At 47.1% G+C, this 22,293-nt stretch overlaps 1 protein-coding gene across 2 annotated transcripts; it reads left to right on the top strand.

The window, feature by feature from the left end:
• The first annotated feature begins 2,998 nt into the window (after positions 1 to 2,998).
• LOC311116762 (thioredoxin domain-containing protein 11-like) lies at positions 2,999 to 22,071 on the top strand. Of its 2 annotated transcripts, XM_084191803.1 has the most exons (12): positions 2,999 to 3,337; positions 6,238 to 6,454; positions 10,045 to 10,142; positions 11,822 to 11,951; positions 13,083 to 13,176; positions 13,508 to 13,620; positions 15,480 to 15,683; positions 15,817 to 16,594; positions 18,586 to 18,740; positions 19,105 to 19,217; positions 19,407 to 19,487; positions 20,383 to 22,071. In XM_084191803.1, the coding sequence occupies exons 1-12, from the start codon at positions 3,213 to 3,215 to the stop codon at positions 21,002 to 21,004; spliced, it is 2,730 nt and encodes a 909-aa protein (XP_084047929.1). In that variant the 5' UTR covers positions 2,999 to 3,212; the 3' UTR covers positions 21,005 to 22,071. The 2 variants fall into 2 exon arrangements, with proteins under 2 accessions (XP_084047929.1, XP_084047930.1); XM_084191804.1 differs by lacking the exons at positions 2,999 to 3,337; positions 6,238 to 6,454; positions 10,045 to 10,142 and adding an exon at positions 10,286 to 10,681 and having other exon boundaries at positions 10,866 to 11,951.
• Positions 22,072 to 22,293: the final 222 nt, after the last annotated feature.

Here is a 22,293-nt window from a genome sequence, read left to right as displayed (position 1 = left end):
CCTATAGCGTCATATATGTGTGACGCTGGATTCGGTGCTCTCCTCTGCATTAAAACAAAAATATCGATCCATGTTGGACGCGACATGCATCAAGCACACCCATCTCATTAGTGGTGGTGAGATAGACATTATGTCAGACTCATTTGCAATTGGCTGTCACAGCCCCATCATTACGAGTATATGTTGGTGAGTTGAGAAGGCGATCAGAAATATTGTTAATGTTTTTCTATTGACTGCAAAGTTCTCTATAGCCCCAAATAAAAAAGTAAACATTGGCTCTTAATTAAAAAATATATATAATATGGTTGGGGCCGCGATAATTTTCAGATATCAAAATGGGGTCGTGGGCCAAACAGGTTTGGGACCCCTGCGGCATAGTCGATAAAAAAAATTGGTTGCTCATGGAAGCTGATCCCGCCCCCTCCCCTGTTGCCGCCCTGTTTAAGGTTAGAATGAATGAGAGGTTGGGTAATTAGATTTTAGGACAGGGGTTGAGGGCAGCATCCACCCAGGAGGCGATAACTGTGATTGGATACACCTTTCTTGGTCATGGACACATTGGCCGTGTTTGACTGCATCAAAACCATTATGTATCATGGGTAAATTGTGACCAACTGACTGATCTACAACTAATATTGAGTAGTTATTTATGATCAGTGGCGACCTGTCATTCAGTGCAAGTGGGGCAGAGCCCCACCTGTTTTGAGCCCCACCTGTTTTGCACATTTTAAAAAAATAAAATCTATATATTTTTGTTGTTTTTGTTTTGTTGTTGCCTGTTTAGCATATTATTTTGGCATTAATATGTGTCACATATCAGTTTGCAAACAACGTAAAAATAAAAATAATCATTAAGTTAATAAAGCCGCATACAAACATGGCCTCTTTTTTGCTTTCTTGAGTAAGGCAGCTCCAAAATGCAGGTGTTTCAGCCTAGCTCAGTGCTTTCTGTGGTGGTGGGGCAGCCAGTGGAAAATACAGAGCGTAGGGGTTGGTAATGTTCTCTAGTAGTGCCGTGATGGCTCAGTGTTCTGTCACTTATGGGGATACTACGTCACCGCAAAATCTACGGGGAGAGCTGAAAATTCAAGCCCCTTGGGTGCTGCCATAGATTTACATTAGAAGTGCCCATCGAAGAAGGCTCAAGGTCATTGCCACAGATAAAATGACATCAAATCACGTTATATCTACCGTAACTTTGATTGGACTGATCATGTCCATATCATACTTTCAAAAATCTTAGCTAGAAAGCTAGAAAGCAGTCATCATCATGAATCAAGTCAACAATCTACTGGCAAATCCTTTTCAACCCTTGTCATATGAAGAGATATCATAGATAAAACGTATCGGTGCTCATCAGCCGTTGGACATAAACATTACACAACAAGTTGGAAATCGCAAATTCAACAATGAGTGGTTTGGAAGGAATCAGTGGCTAACTGCAAGCTTTGCAAAGCAATCACTAGCCTGCTATTCAGTGGAGTGGCTGTGTGGTCCAAGTCTGGGTTTAAGGGTCTCGTTTCCAAGGATAAACATTCACTCGCAACACACCAGGGGCCAGAAAAGGTTGAATAAATTGGCCGTGCTGTCAATCCAGCATGACTTCTGCCACGTTCAAAACAACTGGAAACTCGGAACTCGGGAAATCTCAGACTTCAGTGAGTTCAAGACAAATACATTTTGAACGGTCATCCAACTCGGGAATTCCAAGTCGGGAACTCAGGCCTCTTTCTAGACCTCCGACCTGAAGTTCACTGATGTCATCATGATTCGACCTTGTTTTTTTCCTAGTTCCCAGTTGTCTTGAAAGCACCATAAATCCAGAGAATGCCGACTTCGATGACAAAGTTTGTCCACAAGAAGGACCGCTGCGCCACCTTCCTGTTCAAGTGAGCACAGCACAACAAGGGGAGTCCAAAAATGTATTGTATGCTGCTGCATAAATGATGTAATATGCCAGGGAGATATGTATACTGTAGCTAAGCAAGTAATACTAAGTGTATGTTGTGTAGTAAGCTGTTAGTAGCCCATGTGCCTCACCCTATAAATTTGACCCCCTTCCCCCTCATAACTTAGCCTACTGTTCTGACACCCTCCCTACACCTCTGATGAATATAATAGGAAACCTGTTTGATCACCATACACTATAAAAAGTAAAGGCTCCTGGAGGATCCTTTAGGGGTTCTTCAAATTGAAACTGTGGGGGAACCCCTAGAAGTTATTCGAAAAACCCTTTAAAGGGGTTCTTCAAATAACCCCTTTTAATGGATCCTCAAATAACCTTTTAAAAACCCTTTTGGGGTTAATTTTTGAACTACCCCCCCTCCCGAATTATAATTATTAATTAATAATATGAATAATAATATGCACAACAATAACACAATATTTTAGTTGTCAGTGTTTATTAGGATTTTAGTGGCAAAGCAGAATAAAAAAAATCTAAATATGAGGTAAACTCCCAGCAGAGCCCCAAGTCCAATGTGTATTTCCTCTGGCATGTTGATGTTAATGTATTGATGTTCTCCGTATCCATAGCCATAATGATTTTGCATTGCTAAAATTGCCACTGTTTATGATGCAAGATGATTTGTATTAATCAGTCTCGCCTTAAAAGTCGGCTGTAATGTCGAACGCTCTCATCATATTATCTACGGATGTGGCTGAGAAAGCATTGCGGTGGAGAACTACCCCGACCTAGCGGTCTTTGACCGTAATACAACAGATATGACAGCTCCAGTTTAGCAGTTTGAGAGACAATCTGACAATAACGCAACAATTCATAACACGAAACCTTAAAAAACAAACCCCTTACCTTTACGACACAATACGTATCCGTGTAGAACTATAAGCAATGGAGTAAATTCATACTTTAAGACACTTTTTTTTCTGATCGCTTATTCGACAAACGACTACTACAATAAAGTCGAAAGATTCTACTTTTCAGATTTTACCGATTACTCCCAGACGCTCCCTTGACGTAAAGTTGCGTCATTGCGGAAGTAGCTAAGACTACGTGGGGAAGGAAGGTTGGCTTGTTCGCATTCGAACTAAACTCTTCCTAAAACACGATAAATGTGCAACCTACGGAACCTACAATAACCCTACCGAGCCTCGCCACGTCTTCATATAACCTCCACGCCCGCTAGCTTAATGGCTTTGTACAACCGGGGCGTGTAGATCCGATGGGAGGGCTACCCGGGTAGTTTCCTGTAATGCTTCGCTGGCTACGGCAGTCTCTTCGGCAGGTGTCTAGTCTGATGGCCCGGAGACCAGGGCTTGTCTGCGGGGCGATACTGCTGAGCGTCCTGCTACTACTGGCCGTTACATTTACCTGCAGGTAGGTAACAGAATATGAGGTCTGATGGTAGTTATCTGTGGTTTTCAGTGAGAAACTCCCAGGCGTTTCACAGTTTTGTTGCAGCCCTGTACTAGCTCAGCTGATTCACAAGGGCTTGATGATTCGTTGACAAGTTGAATCAGGTGAGCTAGCGCTGGAATATATCAAATACATGGAACAACTGGGGGTCCCCGAGAGGTAAACCCCCCTTATCTAGCTATCTGTCTAGCTAACTGCTGGTTAACGTTACAACTTCAGCCTTTGTTAGGATAGCTAAAGTTATGGTTAGCCAGCTGATCCGACCCGCTTGATTACAACTGCACTAGGGTCGAAAAGCATTCCTGTGTAGATTAAGACACTGCAGAGCTGGTGCGAGATTTGGCTTTGAAAACGTACCTCAATCCAGGGATGAGAAATGCATTGTACTCCTAATTGTCCCATTATCCCAACTGTTACACCGAGAAGATTGAACGACGGCTAGTTTTTTTTTAGCAGTAGTTCAACCTTCTCGGTGTAACAGTTGGGATAATGGGACAATTCAGAGTACAAAGCATTTCTCATCCCTGGATTGAGGTACGTTTACCGAGCCATATCTCTCGCCGGCGTGTCTTCATCTACACATGAATGCTGTCTGACCCTAGTGCAGCTGTAAACAAGGGGTCGGATCTGCTGGCTAACTTTTTATAGGTAGAGAACAGTCTGGGCTAGCCCACCTGCAGTGGGAATGCTGTCTGACCCTAGTGCAGCTGTAAACAAGGGGTCGGATCTGCTGGCTAACTGTATAGGTAGAGAACAGTCTGGGCTAGCCCACCTGCAGTGGGAATGCTGTCTGACCCTAGTGCAGCTGTAAACAAGGGGTCGGATCTGCTGGCTAACTGTATAGGTAGAGAACAGTCTGGGCTAGCCCACCTGCAGTGGGAATGCTGTCTGACCCTAGTGCAGCTGTAAACAAGGGGTCGGATCTGCTGGCTAACTTTTTATAGGTAGAGAACAGTCTGGGCTAGCCCACCTGCAGTGGGCTTAATGTGAAATCCCCTGCTCATTGGTTGGATATCTAACTTAAGCCTTTGTTTGGGTAGCTAGTAGTGTAGTAGCAGGAACAGTGAAGTGATCAGTGTGCGTTCTAATCTAGCCGGCTGTTTAGGGTCTGTTTTCTATAAAGCATTGCAGTGCAGCTTGCTAGATCACTACGTTTGTCTACTTTCTGTTCATAAACACTGGACCCACAGCCTACAGTGGGAGGCTATCATTGTTGTGTTGTGTTTGTCCATGTCGCCAGTCGCAGCTGGTAGAGAGAGGGAGTCTGTCTCATGTCCTACTGCTTGTCATCAGAGACTGACTGTCTGACGTGTCCTCCTGTAATACTAGCAGCTGGTAGAGAGAGGGAGTCTGTCTCATGTCCTACTGCTTGTCATCAGAGACTGACTGTCTGACGTGTCCTCCTGTAATACTAGCAGCTGGTAGAGAGAGGGAGTCTGTCTCATGTCCTACTGCTTGTCATCAGAGACTGACTGTCTGACGTGTCCTCCTGTATTACTAGCAGCTGGTAGAGAGAGGGAGTCTGTCTCATGTCCTACTGCTTGTCATCAGAGACAGACTGTCTGACGTGTCCTCCTGTAATACTAGCAGCTGGTAGAGAGAGGGAGTCTGTCTCATGTCCTACTGCTTGTCATCAGAGACTGACTGTCTGACGTGTCCTCCTGTAATACTAGCAGCTGGTAGAGAGAGGGAGTCTGTCTCATGTCCTACTGCTTGTCATCAGAGACTGACTGTCTGACGTGTCCTCCTGTAATACTAGCAGCTGGTAGAGAGAGGGAGTCTGTCTCATGTCCTACTGCTTGTCATCAGAGACTGACTGTCTGACGTGTCCTCCTGTAATACTAGCAGCTGGTAGAGAGAGGGAGTCTGTCTCATGTCCTACTGCTTGTCATCAGAGACTGACTGTCTGACGTGTCCTCCTGTATTACTAGCAGCGGGCAGAGAGAGGGAGTCTGTCTCATGTCCTACTGCTTGTCATCAGAGACTGACTGTCTGACGTGTCCTCCTGTATTACTAGCAGCGGGCAGAGAGAGGGAGTCTGTCTCATGTCCTACTGCTGGTCATCAGAGACTGACTGTCTGACGTGTCCTCCTGTAATACTAGCAGCTGGTAGAGAGAGGGAGTCTGTCTCATGTCCTACTGCTGGTCATCAGAGACTGACTGTCTGACGTGTCCTCCTGTAATACTAGCAGCTGGTAGAGAGAGGGAGTCTGTCTCATGTCCTACTGCTGGTCATCAGAGACTGACTGTCTGACGTGTCCTCCTGTATTGCTAGCAGCTGGTAGAGAGAGGGAGTCTGTCTCATGGCTGTTAGATACACTTGTGATTGAAGGAGATTGAAATGTTCATTTAGACTGAACGGTTATCGAATCAAATGGAATTGTATTTGTCACATACGCGTTGTTGTGGGTGTGGCGAAATGCTTGGGCTTCTAGCTCCGACAGTGCAGAAATATCTAACAAGTAATATCTAACAATTTCACAACATATACCCAATACACACAAATCTAAGTAAGGAATGGATTGAAGAATATATAAATATATGGACGAGCAATGACAGAGCGGCATGGACTAAGATACAGTAGAATATTATAGAATAGAATGCAGTATATACATATGAGGTGAGTAATGCAAGATATATAAACGTTATTAAAGTGACTAGTGTTCCATGTCTTAAAGTGGCCAGTGATGGAGGGACTGACATGTTAGAATGAGGAAAGCCTAGAGAGGACTCGATGTATGTTGTTACACTCAACTTATTTAAAGAGAAATTAGAAGCAAGTTGCGGACAAATCCTTCCTCTCTCTCTCCCTAGTGTGTTACTCTCTCTCTCTCTCTCTTCCATCCCTCTCTCCCTCCTAGCCGGGCTAAGAATGTGGTTGCGTCGGCGCGTCCCCCGGTGAGGTTCTTCTCTGCCGAGGCCCCCGTGGTGGACCTGTACCTGGGTCAGCTGGAGCAGGTAGAGAGACTGAGGGGCGTGGCCGAGGTGTCTGTCATCTTCTTCTACGCTCCCTGGTGTGCTCACTCCATCGCCGCTCGCCACGAGGTCCAGGAGGTCGCCCGGAGGCTTGCCAAACAGGTACACACACACACACACAGCAGGTACACACACACGCACACACACACAGCAGGTACACACACACACGCACACACAGCAGGAATACACGCTCACCCTCCATCGCCGCTCGCCACGAGGTCCAGGAGGTCGCCCGGAGGCTTGCCGAACAGGTACACACACACACACAGCAGGTACACACACACACACACACAGCAGGAACACACGCTCACCCTCCATTGCCGCTCGCCAAGAGGTTGCCCGGAGGCTTGCCAAACGGGTACACACACACCCTCCATTGCCGCTCGCCAAGAGGTTGCCCGGAGGCTGGCCAGACAGGCAGGGAGCGGCACACTGTGGACTGGCCTATAGTGCTGAGGGATGGCTCAGAGTAGTACACTTCAGAACAGGGGTGTATTCATTAGTCACAGACCGTTGCAAAACGTTTCGCCTGTTGAAAAACCTTTCTACTGTATGGTGCTTTATAGTCTGGGTGCCAGTCAGTATGGTGATGTATAGTCTGGGTGCCAGTCTGTATGGTGATGTATAGTCTGGGTGCCAGTCTGTATGGTGATGTATAGTCTGGGTGCCAGTCAGTATGGTGCTGTATAGTCTGGGTGCCAGTCAGTATGGTGATGTATAGTCTGGGTGCCAGTCTGTATGGTGATGTATAGTCTGGGTGCCAGTCTGTATGGTGATGTATAGTCTGGGTGCCAGTCTGTATGGTGATGTATAGTCTGGGTGCCAGTCAGTATGGTGATGTATAGTCTGGGTGCCAGTCAGTATGGTGATGTATAGTCTGGGTGCCAGTCAGTATGGTGCTATACAGTGGGGGAAAAAAGTATTTAGTCAGCCACCAATTGTGCAAGTTCTCCCACTTAAAAAGATGAGAGAGGCCTGTAATTTTCATCATAGGTACACGTCAACTATGACAGACAAATTGAGAAAAAAAATCCAGAAAATCACATTGTAGGATTTTTTATGAATTTATTTGCATATTATGGTGGAAAATAAGTATTTGGTCACCTACAAACAAGCAAGATTTCTGGCTCTCACAGACCTGTAACTTCTTCTTTAAGAGGCTCCTCTGTCCTCCACTCGTTACCTGTATTAATGGCACCTGTTTGAACTTGTTATCAGTATAAAAGACACCTGTCCACAACCTCAAACAGTCACACTCCAAACTCCACTATGGCCAAGACCAAAGAGCTGTCAAAGGACACCAGAAACAAAATTGTAGACCTGCACCAGGCTGGGAAGACTGAATCTGCAATAGGTAAGCAGCTTGGTTTGAAGAAATCAACTGTGGGAGCAATTATTAGGAAATGGAAGACATACAAGACCACTGATAATCTCCCTCGATCTGGGGCTCCACGCAAGATCTCACCCCGTGGGGTCAAAATGATCACAAGAACGGTGAGCAAAAATCCCAGAACCACACGGGGGGACCTAGTGAATGACCTGCAGAGAGCTGGGACCAAAGTAACAAAGCCTACCATCAGTAACACACTAAGCCGCCAGGGACTCAAATCCTGCAGTGCAAGACGTGTCCCCCTGCTTAAGCCAGTACATGTCCAGGCCCGTCTGAAGTTTGCTAGAGTGCATTTGGATGATCCAGAAGACGATTGGGAGAATGTCATATGGTCAGATGAAACCAAAATAGAACTTTTTGGTAAAAACTCAACTCGTCGTGTTTGGAGGACAAAGAATGCTGAGTTGCATCCAAAGAACACCATACCTACTGTGAAGCATGGGGGTGGAAACATCATGCTTTGGGGCTGTTTTTCTGCAAAGGGACCAGGACGACTGATCTGTGTAAAGGAAAGAATGAATGGGGCCATGTATCGTGAGATATTGAGTGAAAACCTCCTTCCATCAGCAAGGGCATTGAAGATGAAACGTGGCTGGGTCTTTCAGCATGACAATGATCCCAAACACACCGCCCGGGCAACGAAGGAGTGGCTTCGTAAGAAGCATTTCAAGGTCCTGGAGTGGCCTAGCCAGTCTCCAGATCTCAACCCCATAGAAAATCTTTGGAGGGAGTTGAAAGTCTGTGTTGCCCAGCGACAGCCCCAAAACATCACTGCTCTAGAGGAGATCTGCATGGAGGAATGGGCCAAAATACCAGCAACGGTGTGTGAAAACCTTGTGAAGACTTACAGAAAACGTTTGACCTGTGTCATTGCCAACAAAGGGTATATAACAAAGTATTGAGAAACTTTTGTTATTGACCAAATACTTATTTTCCACCATCATATGCCAATAAATTCATTAAAAATCCTACAATGTCATTTTCTGGATTTTTTTTTCTCATTTTGTCTGTCATAGTTGACGTGTACCTATGATGAAAATTACAGGCCTCTCTCATCTTTTTAAGTGGGAGAACTTGCACAATTGGTGGCTGACTAAATACTTTTTTCCCCCACTGTATAGTCTGGGTGCCAGTCAGTATGGTGATGTATAGTCTGGGTGCCAGTCAGTATGGTGCTATATAGTCTGGGTGCCAGTCAGTATGGTGCTATATAGTCTGGGTGCCAGTCAGTATGGTGATGTATAGTCTGGGTGCCAGTCAGTATGGTGATGTATAGTCTGGGTGCCAGTCAGTATGGTGCTGTATAGTCTGGGTGCCAGTCAGTATGGTGCTGTATAGTCTGGGTGCCAGTCAGTATGGTGATGTATAGTCTGGGTGCCAGTCAGTATGGTGATGTATAGTCTGGGTGCCAGTCAGTATGGTGCTATATAGTCTGGGTGCCAGTCAGTATGGTGATGTATAGTCTGGGTGCCAGTCAGTATGGTGATGTATAGTCTGGGTGCCAGTCAGTATGGTAATGTATAGTCTGGGTGCCAGTCAGTATGGTGCTGTATAGTCTGGGTGCCAGTCAGTATGGTGATGTATAGTCTGGGTGCCAGTCAGTATGGTGATGTATAGTCTGGGTGCCAGTCAGTATGGTGATGTATAGTCTGGGTGCCAGTCAGTATGGTGATGTATAGTCTGGGTGCCAGTCAGTATGGTGATGTATAGTCTGGGTGCCAGTCAGTATGGTGATGTATAGTCTGGGTGCCAGTCAGTATGGTAATGTATAGTCTGGGTGCCAGTCAGTATGGTGATGTATAGTCTGGGTGCCAGTCTGTATGGTGATGTATAGTCTGGGTGCCAGTCAGTATGGTGATGTATAGTCTGGGTGCCAGTCAGTATGGTGATGTATAGTCTGGGTGCCAGTCAGTATGGTGATGTATAGTCTGGGTGCCAGTCAGTATGGTGCTATATAGTCTGGGTGCCAGTCAGTATGGTGATGTATAGTCTGGGTGCCAGTCAGTATGGTGCTATATAGTCTGGGTGCCAGTCAGTATGGTGATGTATAGTCTGGGTGCCAGTCAGTATGGTGATGTATAGTCTGGGTGCCAGTCAGTATGGTGATGTATAGTCTGGGTGCCAGTCTGTATGGTGATGTATAGTCTGGGTGCCAGTCTGTTTCTACTGTAGACAGTACAACTCAATACAGCTCAGAGTTACTGTACTAAATTCTGAAGCTGTTTCTAAATGCGCCTCCTTCTCTGTGCAGGTGGTCTGCTGTGGCCTTATTCTTGCTCTGCTGTCTGCACTGTTTGTACAGGTGCAGTTTGTGGCAGTGAACTGTTGGTGGAGCCAGGGGAAATGCAGGAAACAGAAGAGCTTCTACCAATACCCTGTCATCCAGCTGTTCTACAAGAGGTAATACAGTCTACTAGTTCTATATCTATACCCTGTTCTACAAGAGGTAATACAGTCTACTAGTTCTATATCTATACCCTGTTCTACAAGAGGTAATACAGTCTACTAGTTCTATATCTATACCCTGTTCTACAAGAGGTAATACAGTCTACTAGTTCTATATCTATACCCTGTTCTACAAGAGGTAATACAGTCTACTAGTTCTATATCTATACCCTGTTCTACAAGAGGTAATACAGTCTACTAGTTCTATATCTATACCCTGTCCTCCACCTGTTCTACAAGAGGTAATACAGTCTACTAGTTCTATATCTATACCCTGTTCTACAAGAGGTAATACAGTCTACTAGTTCTATATCTATACCCTGTCATCCAGCTGTTCTACAAGAGGTAATACAGTCTACTAGTTCTATATCTATACCCTGTTCTACAAGAGGTAATACAGTCTACTAGTTCTATATCTATACCCTGTTCTACAAGAGGTAATACAGTCTACTAGTTCTATATCTATACCCTGTCATCCACCTGTTCTACAAGAGGTAATACAGTCTACTAGTTCTATATCTATACCCTGTTCTACAAGAGGTAATACAGTCTACTAGTTCTATATCTATACCCTGTTCTACAAGAGGTAATACAGTCTACTAGTTCTATATCTATACCCTGTTCTACAAGAGGTAATACAGTCTACTAGTTCTATATCTATACCCTGTTCTACAAGAGGTAATACAGTCTACTAGTTCTATATCTATACCCTGTCATCCACCTGTTCTAGAGGAAGGAGATACAGTCTATTCATTTTATATCAAGGGGAAGGAGATACAGTCTATTCATTTTATATCAAGGGGAAGGAGATACAGTCTATTCATTTTATATCAAGGGGAAGGAGATACAGTCTATTCATTTTATATCAAGGGGAAGGAGATGCAGTCTATTCATTTTATATCAAGGGGAAGGAGATACAGTCTATTCATTTTATATCAAGGGGAAGGAGATGCAGTCTATTCATTTTATATCAAGGGGAAGGAGATGTAGTCTATTCATTTTATATCAAGGGGAAGGAGATGCAGTCTATTCATTTTATATAAAGGGGAAGGAGATGCAGTCTATTCATTTTATATCAAGGGGAAGGAGATACAGTCTATTCATTTTATATCAAGGGGAAGGAGATGCAGTCTATTCATTTTATATAAAGGGGAAGGAGATGCAGTCTATTAATTTTATATCAAGGGGAAGGAGATACAGTCTATTCATTTTATATCAAGGGGAAGGAGATACAGTCTATTCATTTTATATCAAGGGGAAGGAGATACAGTCTATTCATTTTATATCAAGGGGAAGGAGATACAGTCTATTCATTTTATATCAAGGGGAAGGAGATACAGTCTATTCATTTTATATCAAGGGGAAGGAGATACAGTCTATTCATTTTATATCAAGGGGAAGGAGATACAGTCTATTCATTTTATATCAAGGGGAAGGAGATACAGTCTATTCATTCTGCGTCTTGTTTGGTTATTACTCTCTTTGTGATAATATTCTGTCCTTTATGAGATATTATTCCCCTCTGTCCATGTATTCTTCATTCTGATCTAAAAGGCTGATTCTACTCCTCCTACTCTGACATGCTCGATACCTAAGACCTGTTGTATCTGTCTGTCCCCTGTCTGTCTCTGGAGGTTTGGCCCTATACATTACAAAGGTCCATTCATGGCTTCCTATGTAGAGAGATTCATCCTGAGAGTCATCACTCCACTGACCTATCTACCATCACGAGCCACACTACAAGACTTTCTGTCTTATCATGAGGTATGAGGTGGGGGGAGAGGAGGAGGAGGGAGATGCTGGAGGGAGGGAAGGATGGAGATGCTGGAAGGAGGGAGATAAATAATATGAGTGTTATGCTTTGGGTCTTTCTGTTGTTAGAGAGAAAGACATAGTTCTATTTAATAATGAGAGATAATGTCCCAAATAGCACCCTGTTCCCTTTAGCTCCTGAGTGGCGCAGTGGTCTAAGGCACTGCATCGCAGTGCTAACTGCATCGCAGTGCTAACTGTGCTACTAGAGATCCTGGTTCGAATCCAGGCTCTGTCGCAGCCGGCCGCGACCGGGAGACTCATGGGCGGCGCACAATTGGCCCAGCACCGTCCAGGGTAGGGGAGGGAATGGCCGGCAGGGATGTAGCTCAGTTGATAGAGCATGGCGTTTGCAACGCCAGGGTTGTGGGTTCGTTTCCCATGGGGGGCCAGTATAAAAAATAAAAATGTATTCACTAACTGTAAGTCGCTCTGGATAAGAGCGTCTGCTAAATGACTAAAATGTAAAATGTAAATGTTTATAGTCCACTACAGAGCTATGGTTAAAAGTAGTACACTATAAAAGGAATAGGGTGCCATTTGGGAGGAGTCCACTAGGTGTGGTGTATGGTATGATGGAGGGTGTTATTGTGTTCAGGAGCTGCTCAGACACTTTCTAGTTTAGTCCTTTCTGTAGTGTCTCTGTGTCTCTCACAATAGACTTCCTGGTTGTTTTGCTAGCAGGGTTTTAGCCTGTAGATATGGTTGTTTTGCTAGCAGGGTTTTAGCCTGTAGATATGGTTGTTTTGCTAGCAGGGTTTTAGCCTGTAGATATGGTTGTTTTGCTAGCAGGGTTTTAGCCTGTAGATATGACCTAGATAAAAAGACGGAGTCTTTCTGACATGGCTGACTGCTTCTACTGTTCATGATCTGTGATGTGACACGTAGGGTTCCAGTACCTTTCCCATAATGCCCAGGTTTTCCACATCCTGTTTGGAGGATTCTCAGAATCGGTAGGGAATCAGCAGGAAATCCAGAATCCTCTAACCAAGGTTTCTGGAAAACCTTTGAATTCTGAGGAAGTTACTAGATTTTTGCAACCCAAGTCACGTTTCATGTCTGTTCTCCCCTCCTGCTTCCCAGCCGGGGGTAGTGGGTTATTTCCAGTTCAACTCTTCTCCTCAGCCTCCCGGCTACATCACATACCTCTCCTCAGCTCTACAGGCCTTGAAGAGAGGTAAGCTAACCTCGACATGCTAACCCCCGTGTTGTCCCAATTACTTTCAATTACTTTCCATCTCCTAATATCCTCTCCTTGATGGGAGATGGATACATTTAAGTCCATCTAATCCAGTGTCTCTTCGATAACCGCTACTCGCTGTGTTTTGCTTCTGGAGTAGAACGTCATAGCCATTTGAAATAGAATGAATAGAACAGACTTGGAAGCTCTGCCCGTAGCAAGGCCTGTTCTACTCATTCTAGTTCTGTGACTATAGAAATGAGAAGTTTACTGGATTAATAAAGGATGAATAGATGAATGAAAGTGTGAGTGTTCTCCCCCGGTGCAGACTTCCGCGGTGTGGTGCGGTTCGGGGTGGTGACTAGTAGACTGGTGGCAGAGTCCATCTCCGTCAGAGATGACCAGACCATCTACCTGCACCGACACTTCAACTCCTCACTGGTCAGTCAACACACACACACACCCCTGTCTACCGACACTTCAACTCCTCACTGGTCAGTCAACACACACACACCCCTGTCTACCGACACTTCAACTCCTCACTGGTCAGTCAACACACACACACACCCCTGTCTACCGACACTTCAACTCCTCACTGGTCAGTCAACACACACACACCCCTGTCTACCGACACTTCAACTCCTCACTGGTCAGTCAACACACACACACCCCTGTCTACCGACACTTCAACTCCTCACTGGTCAGTCAACACACACACACCCCTGTCTACCGACACTTCAACTCCTCATTGGTCAGTCAACACACACACACCCCTGTCTACCGACACTTCAACTCCTCACTGGTCAGTCAACACACACACCCCTGTCTACCGACACTTCAACTCCTCACTGGTCAGTCAACACACACACACCCCTGTCTACCGACACTTCAACTCCTCACTGGTCAGTCAACACACACACCCCTGTCTACCGACACTTCAACTCCTCACTGGTCAGTCAACACACACACCCCTGTCTACCGACACTTCAACTCCTCACTGGTCAGTCAACACACACACACCCCTGTCTACCGACACTTCAACTCCTCACTGGTCAGTCAACACACACACACCCCTGTCTACCGACACTTCAACTCCTCATTGGTCAGTCAACACACACACCCCTGTCTACCGACACTTCAACTCCTCACTGGTCAGTCAACACACACACACCCCTGTCTACCGACACTTCAACTCCTCATTGATCAGTCAACACACACACCCCTGTCTACCGACACTTCAACTCCTCACTGGTCAGTCAACACACACACACCCCTGTCTACCGACACTTCAACTCCTCACTGGTCAGTCAACACACACACACCCCTGTCTACCGACACTTCAACTCCTCACTGGTCAGTCAACACACACACACCCCTGTCTACCGACACTTCAACTCCTCATTGGTCAGTCAACACACACACCCCTGTCTACCGACACTTCAACTCCTCACTGGTCAGTCAACACACACACACCCCTGTCTACCGACACTTCAACTCCTCATTGGTCAGTCAACACACACACCCCTGTCTACCGACACATCAACTCCTCATTGGTCAGTCAACACACACACCCCTGTCTACCGACACATCAACTCCTCATTTGTCAGTCAACACACACACCCCTGTCTACCGACACTTCAACTCCTCACTGCTCAGTGGTGATGTCATCAGCACGTGACAAACGGACCTGTCATGCTAAGGGGCCCAGAGTTTGTCGCAGCATCGCATTAGTGGAAACCAAGACTGTTCTCAGGGCAGACCTGGTTGTAGATAGATTTGTTCGAGTTGTGTCGGGGACAATTTTAGCTAACCCTAAACCTAATTCTACAAACCTGCCACGTTAATTATCCTAACCTGCTACGAAAAGTAACTTCTGCTAGTCAACACCGGCAGACCTGCCTTGAGAATAGTCTTGGTTTCCTCTAATGCGATACAGTGACTTTCTCCTGGTCGGGTCAAATGTTCAGGGAAAAACTCCTGGCGCTGTCATTTGTACCTATGGAGGTTTAGCTCTACCTTTCTCTCTCCCTCTCTCCCCCCTCTCCTCCCTCCCTCCCCCCATCCCGCCTCCCCCTGTCTCTCCCTCTCCCCCATCTCCTCCCTTCCCCATCCGTCTCCCCCTCTCTCCTCCCTCCCCCTCTCTCCCCCGTCTCATCTCTCCCCCATCCCGTCTCCTCCTCTCTCCTCCCTCCCCATCCCCTGTCTCCCCCTCTCTCCCCTGTCTCCTCCCTCCCCCCATTCCGTCTCCTCCTCTCTCCTCCCTCCCCCCATCCCCTGTCTCCCCCTCTCTCCCCCCTCAGATCTTCCCTAGTTGGGAGCGAAACTTCACCTCTGAGGGCATCTGTTCCTGGGTCTTCGAGCACCGCGAGACCGTGCTCCAATGGCTGCAGCCGCCTGGCGCTAAGTCCCGCCTCCTGGAGCAGGAACTGACCAAAGGCCCTGCCCTCCTGCTCTTCCTGCCCCACAATCCCCTGGGGCCCGGCCCCGACCCGCTGCTGACGCAGGTGAGTCACCACGACAACAACAACGACCTTTACAACCAACAACCACTATTACAACTACTATAAAAACATTATATATTTTTATGTGATTTTTATATCCACATTAATTTAACTCTTCGACCCCGCCCCCTTCTAGATTGCAGACATTGCGGTTCGCTACCATTCCTGTAACAACTCCCCTCACCACCACCCCTCTGACCACTACTACAGTGGACCCTCCCAGCCCCTGTCCACCCCTCTCTGCTGCCTCTCAGTGGTTCTTCCCGGGCCACACCCCCTCCCAGGCTCCACCTCCAGGGTGTGTGAGCTTTGTCTCAACCAGTCCCAGTCCAACCCGGGTCGCTCTCCCCGCTGCCCCTTCCCCTCCCAGACATCAGGTGGTGCTGTCGTGCTCCAGTCCTACCTCAGACGATGCTGTCTACCTGTTGCTGTGACGGCGACGGCAACGACGGTTTCCTGTAGTAACATCCTGAGTAGCTACAGCCCGTCGTCAGGTCGCTATAGTGCCTGTTGTAGAACTCTGGGACAGCTAGGGGCTTCCCTGCCCCCACAGCAGGGGCTAGGGCTAGACAATGAGGGGCTAGGGACACCCCCTCCCTCACCACCCTCCTCCCATGACTCCTCCCCATCCTCTCAGGACCAGGAAGTAAGTGGGATTAAAGGGCTGCGTTGTCGGACCAATAAGACTCTCAGGTTCTATGTCCTGGACTCCGCCCTCCACTGGCCGCTGGCGGTGCGTCTCGGGGCGCTAGGCAACAACGAGATAGGTGGCGGCAGCCGGGGGGAGTTAGGAGGGTTGCTAGGCAACGGGACCAGTGATGGCGCACGGTCGTTTGCGACCATCGTGAACCTGAAGGATGAGGTGCACTACGTTCTGGACCACAGAGGGACCGCTACTGTTACGGAGTCACTGGGTAAGACTGGGGAGTTACTGGGTGAACTATCTACTGTTACAGAGTCACTGGGTAAGACTGGGGAGTTACTGGGTCAACTATCTACTGTTACGGAGTCACTGGGTAAGACTGGGGAGTTACTGGGTCAACTATCTACTGTTACAGAGTCACTGGGTAAGACTGGGGAGTTACTGGGTCAACTATCTACTGTTACGGAGTCACTGGGTAAGACTGGGGAGTTACTGGGTCAACTATCTACTGTTACGGAGTCACTGGGTAAGACTGGGGAGTTACTGGGTCAACTATCTACTGTTACGGAGTCACTGGGTAAGACTGGGGAGTTACTGGGTCAACTATCTACTGTTACGGAGTCACTGGGTAAGACTGGGGAGTTACTGGGTCAACTATCTACTGTTACGGAGTCACTGGGTAAGACTGGGGAGTTACTGGGTCAACTATCTACTGTTACGGAGTCACTGGGTAAGACTGGGGAGTTACTGGGTCAACTATCTACTGTTACGGAGTCACTGGGTAAGACTGGGGAGTTACTGGGTCAACTATCTACTGTTACGGAGTCACTGGGTAAGACTGGGGAGTTACTGGGTCAACTATCTACTGTTACGGAGTCACTGGGTAAGACTGGGGAGATACTGGGTCAACTATCTACTGTTATGGAGTCACTGGGTAAGACTGGGGAGTTACTGGGTCAACTATCTACTGTTACGGAGTGACTGGGTAAGACTGGGGAGTTACTGGGTCAACTATCTACTGTTATGGAGTCCCTGGGGAGTTACTGGGTCAACTATCTACTGTTACGGAGTGACTGGGTAAGACTGGGGAGTTACTGGGTCAACTATCTACTGTTACGGAGTCACTGGGTAAGACTGGGGAGTTACTGGGTCAACTATCTACTGTTACGGAGTCACTGGGTAAGACTGGGGAGTTACTGGGTCAACTATCTACTGTTACGGAGTCACTGGGTAAGACTGGGGAGTTACTGGGTCAACTATCTACTGTTACGGAGTCACTGGGTAAGACTGGGGAGTTACTGGGTCAACTATCTACTGTTACGGAGTCACTGGGTAAGACTGGGGAGTTACTGGGTCAACTATCTACTGTTACGGAGTCACTGGGTAAGACTGGGGAGTTACTGGGTCAACTATCTACTGTTACGGAGTCACTGGGTAAGACTGGGGAGTTACTGGGTCAACTATCTACTGTTACGGAGTCACTGGGTAAGACTGGGGAGATACTGGGTCAACTATATACTGTTACGGAGTCACTGGGTAAGACTGGGGAGTTACTGGGTCAACTATCTACTGTTACGGAGTCACTGGGTAAGACTGGGGAGTTACTGGGTCAACTATCTACTGTTATGGAGTCCCTGGGGAGTTACTGGGTCAACTATCTACTGTTACGGAGTCACTGGGTAAGACTGGGGAGTTACTGGGTCAACTATCTACTGTTACGGAGTCACTGGGTAAGACTGGGGAGTTACTGGGTCAACTATCTACTGTTACGGAGTCACTGGGTAAGACTGGGGAGTTACTGGGTCAACTATCTACTGTTACGGAGTCACTGGGTAAGACTGGGGAGTTACTGGGTCAACTATCTACTGTTACGGAGTCACTGGGTAAGACTGGGGAGTTACTGGGTCAACTATCTATTGTTACAGAGTCACTGGGTAAGACTGGGGAGTTACTGGGTCAACTATATACTGTTACGGAGTCACTGGGTAAGACTGGGGAGTTACTGGGTCAACTATGTAGTAGGCAACAGACCTGGTTTTAAATACCATTTGAAATAATTTCAAATTCTGCAGCTGTGCTCGATTGAGCTTGCCTGGCTTAATGGACCAATAGAAAAGTCCTGAAACTACAAACCCCACCCATCTGGCACTCCAGGCAGGCTAAAGCAAAGTATTTGAAAGATTGCTAGTAGTATTTGAACCCAGGTCTGGTCTAGGGAAAGTAGCCAGCTTTACCCCCGTGTGTGTCTTCTTGGCCCTCCAGAGATGTTCATCAGGAACTTCAGCACCCCCCACAGCCCACTGCAGAGACGCCTGGTGGGGAGGAGGGATGAGGAGAGGGAGAGGCCCCAGAAGAGACCCCTCATCTCAGAACTAACCACCACCTCCTTCCTCAGTAATGTCATGGATCCTCACAGGGTGGGTGAGAGAGAGGAGGAGAGGGGGAGAGAGAGAGAGAGAGCGAGGGCGAACGAGGAGGAGGAGGAGGAGGAGGAGGAGGAGGAGAGGGCGAAGGAGGAGGAGAGGAGGGGGAGGAGGGAGGGAGAGAGAGACCCTCACCCCCACCTCACACTGGTTTAACATCATAACTGTGTGATGTGGTTTGACAGACTTGTACTGGTCTTTAAAGACATGTCTTAGTTCTAATTATTCACTTCAGTTTAGACTGGTTTCTGGTTTCTGGAATGGACATTGGTTATGGCTATAAAAAGGCTATGGTAATGGCTTTTCTTCATGAATGTGATAAAATGACTTCCTGTTTTCCATGTTGTGTGTTCTCCAGGACGTGCTGCTGTTCTACTACAGCCAGTGGTGTGGCTACTGCTCTGTTCTAAACCATGTCATCATCCAGCTGGCTAGAATGTTCCATGGAAACAGCACCGTCACCATCGCCAGGTAGGGCTGGCTGGCTGGCTGGGTTTTGTTTCTATTTTGTGACGTAATGCTGAGTTGGGTTGTTGTATTGATTTCTGTTTTATTGAGCTTTTCTTTTTATTTATGTATTTATTCCATAGATATTCAACTGTTTTAAAGTTAAACATCCTGTAGTAACAGGATGTGACGTCATACTGTCTCTGTGTGTAGGGTGAACGTGGCGCGTAACGACCTGCCGTGGGAGTTCATGGTGGATCACTTCCCCTCTGTCCTCCTGTTCCCCAGACACAGGTCAGATAGAACACACCCCTGTATGTACCATTACCTACTCAGACAGGTCAGACAGAACACACCCCTGTATGTACCATTACCTACTCAGACAGGTCAGACAGAACACACCCCTGTATGTACCATTACCTACTCAGACAGGTCAGACAGAACACACCCCTGTATGTACCATTACCTACTCAGACAGGTCAGACAGAACACACCCCTGTATGTACCATTACCTACTCAGACAGGTCAGACAGAACACACCCCTGTATGTACCATTACCTACTCAGACAGGTCAGACAGAACACACCCCTGTATGTACCATTACCTACTCAGACAGGTCAGACAGAACACACCCCTGTATGTACCATTACCTACTCAGACAGGTCAGACAGAACACACCCCTGTATGTACCATTACCTACTCAGACAGGTCAGACAGAACACACCCCTGTATGTACCATTACCTACTCAGACAGGTCAGACAGAACACACCCCTGTATGTACCATTACCTACTCAGACAGGTCAGACAGAACACACCCCTGTATGTACCATTACCTACTCAGACAGGTCAGACAGAACACACCCCTGTATGTACCATTACCTACTCAGACAGGTCAGATAGAACACACCCCTGTATGTACCATTACCTACTCAGACAGGTCAGATAGAACACACCCCTGTATGTACCATTACCTACTCAGACAGGTCAGATAGAACACACCCCTGTATGTACCATTACCTACTCAGACAGGTCAGACATTGTCTGTTGTTGAACACACTGTTCTCTTTGTACTAAACAAGACATGTTGGCTATGATTCACTAATATGTAAAGATATCCCACAGCCTCTCATGCCTTATTTAGTTTGACTAACTAGTCTTATGTTACTTCCTGCCGCTCTTCGTCCTTAGGAAACACCTGTCCGTGAAGTTCCCGGAGGACACTCCCATCACTCTCCCCAACCTATTACGTTTCATCCTGAAGCACTCCGACTCCGCCCACCAGCCAATGAAAGCAGAAGGATCCGACCCTAACCCTCAGGTTCTCCTCAAGGCGGAGTTCCGCGCTCTACAAGGAGAAGTCCAAACATTACACCGTGCACGCCAGCGCCTCTCCAACCAACTGGCCCAGCTATGGCGAGACAACCGGCGGTTATCCTTCGACGCCGTGGCCCTGGAGACCCACAATGCACTGCTTCAGTCCCAGAATGGCGAGTTGCAGCGTGAGAGGCTGAGCCTAGTGGAGCAGCACAGGGAGAAGAGTCGTCAGTTAGGGGAGGCAGTCAGGAGGCTACAGGAACTAGCAGATGCATCAGAGAACCTTCTCACTGAGAACACACTGCTGAGGGTCTTACTGGGAGCCCTGAGAGCCAGGGAGACGGAGAGAGGGGAGGAGGAGAGAGGGGTGGGGGTGGGGGAGGAGGAGAGAGGGGTGGAGGAGGAGGAGGAGACAGGGGAGGAGGAGGAGAGAGAGGAGGAGGAGGAGGAGGAGGAGGAGGAGACGGGGGTGGAGAGGAGTTATATGGCATCTTGACGGAGGAGGAGAACACACTGCTGAGGGTCCTACTGGGAGCCCTGAGGGAGGAGGAGAGGAGTTATATGGCCTCTTGACGGAGGAGGAGAACACACTGCTGAGGGTCCTACTGGGAGCCCTGAGGGAGGAGGAGAGGAGTTATATGGCCTCTTGACGGAGAGGGGGCATGTCATGCCATGTACTGCTGGTAGAACGGGAGCAGGAGAGAGGAAAGAGATGGAGAAGAGCCGATGAATCACAGCCTCTTCACAATACAAGCCCTGACAGATGGAGGGAGACCAGATGAATCACAGCCTCTTCACAATACGGGGGCCCTGACAGATGGAGGGAGACCAGATGAATCAGAGCTTCCTAGAGGAAGGAGGAGACAGCAGCTTTATAACCAGGATGTCCTTGGGGGAAAGAAAGAAAGAAAGAAAGAAAGAAAGAAAGAAAGAAAGAAAGAAAGAAAGAAAGAAAGAAAGAAAGAAAGAAAGAAAGAGGGGTAAAGGACATGATACTACAGAGAGAGGGTGCAGAAGAACAAGATAACTGTAAAATGTGTTGTTGATGACGTCTCTAAGCTCCGGACTTAGAATGTGTGGAACACTCTAGAATGTCCAGTGCCAACTCTATAATCAAAGGGCTAGCGGTCTAGGAGAAGGTTCGGGCCGTATCACAGAGAGAAACAAATACATGTCAAACGGGTAGTTGGTGACATGGAACTAAGCTCCATGGGCCGTTGAACACTATATAAATACGTCCCAAATGGCACCCTATTCCCTATGTAGTGCAAATGCTTGTATAGCTAATAGGGTGCCATTTGGTACATAACCCTAGATGAGTTTAGTAGTTGTCTTCTAAAGCCTTCTCGTTGGTTTTTATCATCAAGGAGCACCAAGTGAATTCTCCATACAGAATGTGTATTTGTTTTTGTTCATTGGTTAAATTAATCTATTTTTACAAGAATCGCTAGAAATACGTCTAGTTCTATGTAACATTAATTCAGGTATGAAGATGAAGATGCAGCTGTTTACGTGTGAAATATTGCACCGATTTTTACTGATTAAAATGTTTAATTTAATCAACCGCGTTGTGAACTATTCGTTTTCTTCAGACCCGTATTTAATACATTTGAAGTGGCGCGACTCTCGCTCACAGTTAGAATCGTGACGCAATGGCCTTCACCCGACGGCCAATAGGATTGTTGGTTGCATCTCGTCTGACATTGGTTGAGCAGCTTCTACTTCGCGCCTACCTTCTTCAGTATATACATTATTTTACTGCAGATTGTCTGCTCAAAGAATCCC

This window comes from Coregonus lavaretus (assembly GCF_964263955.1).
Source record: "Coregonus lavaretus genome assembly, contig: HAP1_SCAFFOLD_2679, whole genome shotgun sequence".
Classification (NCBI taxonomy): Eukaryota; Metazoa; Chordata; class Actinopteri; order Salmoniformes; family Salmonidae; genus Coregonus; species Coregonus lavaretus.
The sequence above is the reverse complement of the archived record's forward strand: the minus strand, read 5'-3'. Positions and strand labels throughout refer to the sequence as shown.

What these genes read in the sequence shown, in the direction of transcription:
- LOC311116762 (XM_084191803.1), top strand. Translation starts at nt 3,213, where the DNA reads ATGCTTCGCTGGCTACGGCAGTCTCTTCGGCAGGTGTCTAGTCTGATG. An exon ending in CCGACCCGCTGCTGACGCAG is followed by an intron (nt 15,684 to 15,816) that starts GTGAGTCACCAC and finishes GCCCCCTTCTAG; the next exon opens with ATTGCAGACATTGCGGTTCG. An exon ending in CTCCTGTTCCCCAGACACAG is followed by an intron (nt 19,488 to 20,382) that starts GTCAGATAGAAC and finishes CTTCGTCCTTAG; the next exon opens with GAAACACCTGTCCGTGAAGT.